General features: G+C 38.5%; 1 protein-coding gene across 1 annotated transcript; it reads left to right on the top strand.

Moving 5' to 3' along the window:
* Positions 1–333: 333 nt before the first annotated feature.
* MZT1 (mitotic spindle organizing protein 1) lies at positions 334–6,092 on the top strand. The gene is made up of 3 exons (XM_026061970.1): positions 334–423; positions 3,809–3,954; positions 5,520–6,092. Exons 1-3 carry the CDS (start codon positions 375–377, stop codon positions 5,541–5,543), a joined length of 219 nt encoding a protein of 72 aa, XP_025917755.1. The 5' UTR covers positions 334–374; the 3' UTR covers positions 5,544–6,092.
* Positions 6,093–7,530: the final 1,438 nt, after the last annotated feature.

Raw genomic sequence — 7,530 nt, 5'->3', positions numbered from 1 at the left:
GCCGCCGCCGCCGCCGCCGCCGCCGCCCCTCACGCTCTCCCTACATCGAAGCTTCCCGCGGCCGCCGCTCGCGGGCGGCTCTTTAACTACCCCCTCCTCCTCGACCTCGCTGCCCAATCACGGCGCGCGGCCTGGCCCGCCAGGCCAATGGCAGAGCTCCTCCGCTCTCGAACGGGCCAATCACCGAGGGAGCCGCTCCACAAATTCGAACGAAATCCTTCTCTCGCCTTTCCTGTTAGCAAGGGAGCGAGTTCGGTTTAAAGCGTCACGTGGCGTTGGGGGGTGGGGCCTGTGACGGAAGAGGGGAAGGGACCGTTAGCGTGAGCGGGGCACTTTCCGCTTCCGGGTAGGGTGCGAGGCGCGGCGGGGCCGCTATGGCGAGCAATGCCGCCAGCCTGAACGCGGTGCGAGAGACGATGGACGGTGCGTGGCTGCGGCCGTGCCGCGCTCCGGGGGGCGACCAGCGCGCTGCCGGGGCGCCCTGTTCCCCCGCTGCCGCCGTGTTCCCGCCGCGCCGGCCTGGGCGGGCTTCCTCTGGGCGGCTGCTGGGCCGCCGGCCGATGCCTGGCCTCTGCGAGCGGGTCGCAAAGCTCGCTACTCATCGGCTTTGCCTCCTTGCCTGTCTGCCTCTCGCTCCGTAGGCTGCTGGGCCGTTATCCGCCTCTTAACTGAAACAGCTGTCTTGTCTGTGAAGAGGTTTCGTGCATACAACCGATTCTTTTTTACTTCGTGTAACGCATAGCGTCTTAAACACTGCAGCCATGTAGTACTAGCATTGTTAGACCTTGTGTATCTGTTTAACTATTAAGCATTTTATTAAGCATAATTTTTTTTGAAAATATATTTGCTGTTTCTCTGCTTGTCTGTTGAAATGGTTAATATAAGCTACAGTATCTGTGCATCTTTTTGAACTAGGGGGAGGAAAGTACATGGAAGGGAACAAAAGAGCCAACTCTTATGGGTTGTGTATAGCATGGCAGCCTCTGAACTGATCTTAACCCCAATATCATGTTTCTGTGGGATGTAATAGGTAGCTGTTCTTTTATTGTCAGAAATGCAAACTAAATTAGTAGGGGAATATCACAGAGGGCAAAACGGAGAGCATTATTATGCCCCTGTATTAAGCAGTGAGTTCAATATGTAGTTCTTAAAAAGGCTATGTAGTGCTGGAAGAGGTTTTGAGAAGGGCAGCCAGTATTGTGGAATAGCTTCTGAAACAAAAAAATTGACTCTTATGGCTGAACAGTGTGGGAGAAATGGCACTCGGAATAGTGGAGAATTTTAGAGATCTATAAGCCATGAGCAGCATCAGTAGGGTGAATAAGGATCGGTTGTTAGTGTCTTTTCCAGCCCAACTATGGGGCATAAAAGCCAGGTGGTGGCAGGTTCAGGTGGTGTTTCTTAATGAATTGTGAAACTGGAATTCATTGGAACAGATGCCAAAACTTTACATGTGTTTCAGGTTGACTGGAAAGTTTACAAACAAGAAATCCTTTGAGGGTTGTTAAATACAAAGACTCCCTTTAAAAATGCTTTAATAAGGGGCTAGAGGTTTGGGGAGGTATCAGGGGAGGTATCACTTTGTTATTTTCTTACATTCTTCCCTTGTTATCCAGTTATGGCTACTGTTAATAAGGATTTCTCAGCAAAGACTTTTGTGAGTTTTGCACTAGTGTAAAAAACAGCTCAGCCACTGAGCTATCAGCTTGTGCTTCCTGCTACTGGAGGCAAGGCAGGATTAGCTGGATTACTAGCTGTCTTGATGCTTCAAGAGGCTGAGACCATTCTGTGCAGCTGAAGAGACGTTTATTTGTGAAGGACGGTGATACTAAGTTTTCCTGCCTGTACTTGATACCTGCCCTTTCCCCATTTCTGCAGGGATATTTTAGGTGGTAGGGACAGCATGCAGAATTGGAGACAAAATAAGACTTTTGAAAACTGTTGTCAAAATGTACTAGCCTTTAAATCTGGGAGCCCAGGCTTTGTGTAATATGTACATTTTATTTAGAATGGGCATTCACAATTTAATCTCCTTCCGAGGTCAGGTATTTCTGGAAGAAAAATAACTTCCATTGACTTAAAAATAGGCTTCCCTATATGCTTGATATTTAAAGATATACTTTAGGGAGTTTCAAAAATATTCTCATGCTTGAACTCCTACTGCACTCAATTCTAAAATCAACTCTTAAATTATTTTGGGGACCTTTATACTGTTCAAAAGTCTATGTTGGATCTTGCTTAACTTACTGCATAAGAAAGAGAACATACAGCGGAAGCAAATGTATTAGTAGAGTCATTAAAAAAAAAAAAAGAATTGTTAAGAGCTCAGATTTTTTTCTTGGAGAAACTCTGATACATCTCCCTGCCAAACATGCTGCCTCAACATCTAAAGATATTTCCTATTAGAAACTAGTGATCATATAGCACATGCCTAGTAAATTTTGTAATAAAACTTCATCAGTTCTATATCACTTAATGTTCAGTGTTATTTTTATTACAAATGTATCAATAGATTGTTGCTTTATTTGGATGTTTAAGATGCTTTCATGTGGGCAGGAAATGCATGTGTAATATATTTGTAACGGTTTGGTTTCAAGCCATGGGAATTAAAAACCATCTTGGGGAGAAGGAAGCTTTGTGTCTTGTAATTAGGGCTTTGGTCTGACTAATTGCTTTCATGTCTTAAACATGCATGTTTTCTTAATCCAAACTGCTCATGGAGGCATTGTCATACTTATTTAGTGGAAGTCAGAGGTTTTTTCATAGCACCTGCCATTTCCCTGTGGCTTCAGTGGAGTTGACTGGGTACTTCAGGCCTAGTGTTAGTCCTTTAGTAAGGCCTGAATAGGTGTGACTCTGAGGCTATGCTACAGTGTTTGATATACTGAAGTAGAGTGTTTTCATAGCTGTGAAGCGAACAGTTGTGACTTGCCATGCTGATATGGTAAGAAAGACATTCTACTTCACTTTCTACTTCTAATTTTGGAGAGGTTTGCTCAATCATAGAAACAGTGTAAGTGGTATTTGTACAAAGTAAATCGGTATTGCTGGAGATGTAGCTTCAGGATGGAGTCTATTGTAGCTCCAGAAGCAAAATCTCAATGAACTGTACTGTTTTACATATAATGAAAGCTGTAGACGAGATTAAAAAATATGGGGTCTTTAGGGGAAAGTTTGTAATGGAAGAGGATTTTTTTTTTTTCCTGCACAAAGCTACCTGGAACTCCACTGACTCCTTCAAAATGTCTAATAATACTGACACTTGGTGCTGCTTTTTAATCATGTCATGGAAAGTTCAAGTGATATTGCTTACTTTAACCCAATGTTAGTGCTAGAGGTAAAGCCAGGTGCAGATATTGAAGGAGAAGGGTGAGAAAACTCCTGATGTTCTCTTAGGTTTTAAGAGCGGACTTCCAGTCTGTTTAAGTAGGACTTCCAGTAAGTATCCAGAGTTCAAAAGCACATACTACATAAAAGGTAGACTATAAGGAATTACTGTCAAGCACTTTAGTTATTGAATTTCTCACTTAATTTTTTTTAAGTCTCTCAAAAAACATTATCAAGGATTAAGTTCACTGAACCAGAAAAGTATGATATTTAAGTTATAGTTAGAAGCTGTGGCTTCTGGTTTACACTGAAAAGCTGAATATGAATGTTCTTTTTGAGGTTTAAACTGCAAGGGTTTTCCACTAATTGCCTTATTCACAGATTCTACTCTAGAAATTAAATGTTGATGAATAAGATTTTTGAGCATTGAAACTTCACGGTCTGTAGGGACTAAATTATTTTCATTTTTTTTGTGTCACAGTTCTATTTGAGATTTCAAGATTATTAAACACTGGTTTGGATATGGAGACCTTGTCTATTTGTGTGCGGCTTTGTGAACAGGGGATAAATCCAGAAGCGTTATCATCTGTTATTAAAGAACTGCGTAAGGCTACAGAAGCTCTAAAGGTAATTCTGTTGCTTAAAAAGTACATAACTTGTTTTCAAAAGAAAATCAGACCTATGTTCAATGTGCTACTTCAGCAYATAAATATTACTTTAAGATGTAAGATGCCTTTTTAAAACAAAGAAATGAACTGTTATCCTTAAAGGCAATCAATATGACTGAACATAATATGAAGTAAGAAATGGTACTTTTTTTAGAAATATATAGATTAACTCTTATAAAAAAGTATAAGAAAGAGTTGTATTCTGGGCATTTTTGGCCACCGTTTGCTGTCTCATCCATATTGTCATGGCATAGCTAGATCCCTACTTTCTCCTTCAACCTACATCTCATTTCTGCAACCTTGGGGTCCTCATGGCCTAATAATATATGGAGCAATACTTGTCTACAAGTTCATGCAGCTTGCTGTTGCTAATGTAGTCTTCACCCATTGCTCTTACCACATTAACCAGTGCTTTGAATCTGTTCAAATACAAAGAGCATATCATATATATGTGTGTGTGTATATATATATATGTATATATATATACATATAAAACTTAGCATTTCCCTGTAGAGAAGCCAATTAGTGTAATGCCCTCCCCTCCTTCTCAAAAAAGACACCCAGGAAAACAAAAGGATTTTTGTTCTTTACTGTCTACCTAAACATCATGGTTTATTTTCTGCTGTCTCTTATGTTTGCTGCTTTCTGTGGTGGTGGAGGGGAAATCTACATCTAGTCTATCTCTGAAATCTTCTGGAAGACTATGTTCTGATGCTTACAAAACTCAGCTGGGGGAGTTTGACTAGATGGATGCTAGTCAAGTCTATTTTTCACCTTTTTTCTTCAGTTTTTGCCCTTATTTCTAACTCTTGTTTATTCATACATATTTTATATTCATGTACATGCTTAAAGATGTGCATATATGTGTTTAACTATGTGTGTATAAGTATTTGTGGGAGCTGTTTTGTTTCTTCCCTTTTACCAGTTTGTCATTCCCGTTGCCATCCTTTGCCTGTTTGTCCCATAACTGGCTTAAAATTTATGTATGTCTGTCTCCAATGTTGGAGCCAACTGATTGGGGTTTTAGAGTCACACAGTAACAAAAATATTGACTGCCAACTGTGTTTGAATAATTGGCAGTTATGCTGTTTGATTAATATTGTTCTTTTAAGCTTTGTGTAAATTTAGCTGGTATGAATGGGAGTAGTGATTATTATAAATTGCATAAAGAAGTAAACTGAAGGAAAATTATGCGCATCTGAGTACTTTTTGAATGCATTAGAGCAAAATGTCCAATATACAGGCTGCTCAGATACAGTATGCACAAAATTTAACACAGGCAAAACAAGTAATGGCTATGTTAATAAAGGCTAATGGGAGTTGACAGTATTTAAAAATATACAGAAGTATTCATTGGAAAACAACACTGCACATCTTACAAAGATTATTAATAGCTTGTTTTTAGACTTTAAGTACTTTAGGCCAAATGAAAACAGCCATAAGAAAAGACTTTATGTATGATTTTATCTACGTGGTGTCTACTTTTGGTGGCTTATTTGCAGTAAATAGTGTTTCTGTTTCTAGGCTGCTGAAAACATGACAGGCTGACATGGGAAAAGATTTCTTCATGAGATGAATGCCAAACTGTAGAATTAACAGAGGATTTGAAGATTGGCTGCTATCAGAAATACAAAATGAAGTTAGTGTGTGTGAAGGTTTCAGAATGTTTCTGTAATCTTCTTGAAAAGGATGATGTACAGAATAGCTTTATTGTAACATTTTAATAAGATAAACCCACCAATAATCTCATTACTCTTTATTACATGGTATTTTTGTGAACCATGTGTAAACATAGTGCTATTGTTTTTCTTCTACATCCAGTATTTTTTAAACCATGAAAAATACTGCACACTTGCTAAACTTAGCAGTGTGTAGCCACATAGTTATAATGAGTATAGCTTGTAAGTGCATCCTTTAGAAGTGCTAATCTATTCTGTTTTTATCCTTTGCATTGATGTGAAACTACATGTACAGTTTTAGCTTTACTTTATGGACAAGATACAAATGAAGGCCTTCCTGACTTGRTTTTAGAGTATAGGAAATTAATGACTTAAGTCTCCATTTGAAAGTAAGAAATAAAGCACTTTTGATAATGAGGATATTGCATTGTCCTTTTAATTCACACTGTTGAGAAAAGTGGATTTTCAACTTGGATCAGAAAGGAGCTTCAGTACATGCTGAGATGTATGTAAATTTGAATTCTAGAGTACACAGTATTTTATACACTTTAGACAGTTTATATTTGTGTTCTGAATACTAAAAATATTAAAATATAGCCTAAAATATTAAGGCTATATTCTAGTCAAAGCACATATGAGGGGTGTCAGATCTAGTTGATGAGAGCTAAGTGTTTAAAACAGTCATTTGATATAGGAATGTCCACTTATTCAGCAGTAAGAATCTTCACTGATACCAAATAAGTGTTTACAGTATATACAGTAAACTGTTTATCATGTTACCATCCAGTGCAATATCCTTGCATCCAAGAATTATACTTTTTAATAAGAACTATTTCCTTTTCCTGTATTCACTCGGCTGTTGTTCAAGTTTTTCAAATTTTTTGTTGGCATTAATGGCTTCATGGTTGATCACAAAGTGTAGTGCTGTTAATGGGACCTAAAGTAACCTCTGAGATTAATAGGGTGGAGCGCATATGGAAATGAACCTGGAATATTAAGTCAAACTTCTTATTTGAGGAGAATAAAAGGGGTTTTGTACTTTGAGTTTACATTTTATGAACTCTAGGGAAGTCACAACTCCACAAAAACTGATTAAGCAGGCAAAATGCTTCATATTGCTGGCAGAGAGAACAGAAAAATATATATATAACACCACATCATTTACCATTATTTCCAGTTACCCTGGCCAAAAGCATCATTACAGAAAGACGGTCCTGGAAGCATAGGATAGCATAGAATAAAGCTTCTCGATAACCAGCCTGGGGGTTTCATAAGTAGTATCATTTATGAAACAAACTCTGAAAGCTTTCTGTAAACTAGCAAATACGCTGAAAACAATCATTCTGAAATCCTGCCAGAGGGCATGTTCTTTTTAGTGCTTCCTCCCTCTTCCTCCATCACCAGGTTTCTGAGTGGTAAACTGCTTCTGATGACCTCCCTTGAGATCACAGTCTTGATCACTTTGCATTTATATATTTCCAGTAGTATTTTTAACTTTCATTATACTTAGGGAAAAGCTCGAAATCAGGTTGTGTCCTTGAAATGCTTAACACCAACTTGCAAATGCAATATTAGAAAAAAATATATTTAATTCTTGTTCCTGTCTGGGTAAATTGCATTTGCCCTTTTTCCATGTATAAACTTACTGGTTTTATACACTCTGTAGAGTTGTTGTACAGAGTTATACAAGCAGGGTATGTTTCAAAAACCCAGTGTGACAGATGTAAAGCAAAAAACGCATCATTTTCACTATTAAATGGAGCTAAATGGTAACATTGTTTTTACTTAATATTTCATATTTACAAAATCAAATGCAATGCTTTTAAGGTTGGATACTTAACAAATATTTGGGCTGA

The sequence above is a fragment of the Apteryx rowi genome, unplaced genomic scaffold, assembly GCF_003343035.1.
Source record: "Apteryx rowi isolate R43461 unplaced genomic scaffold, aptRow1 scaffold_189, whole genome shotgun sequence".
Classification (NCBI taxonomy): Eukaryota; Metazoa; Chordata; class Aves; order Apterygiformes; family Apterygidae; genus Apteryx; species Apteryx rowi.
This window is presented reverse-complemented; position numbering and strand designations above follow the sequence as displayed.

Bases quoted from the DNA above. Each gene is read 5' to 3' on its own strand.
- MZT1 (XM_026061970.1), top strand. From the start codon at position 375: ATGGCGAGCAATGCCGCCAGCCTGAACGCGGTGCGAGAGACGATGGAC. The intron at 424-3,808 runs GTGCGTGGCTGC...TTTGTGTCACAG, and splicing joins GGTGCGAGAGACGATGGACG to TTCTATTTGAGATTTCAAGA. The intron at 3,955-5,519 runs GTAATTCTGTTG...TTCTGTTTCTAG, and splicing joins AGGCTACAGAAGCTCTAAAG to GCTGCTGAAAACATGACAGG.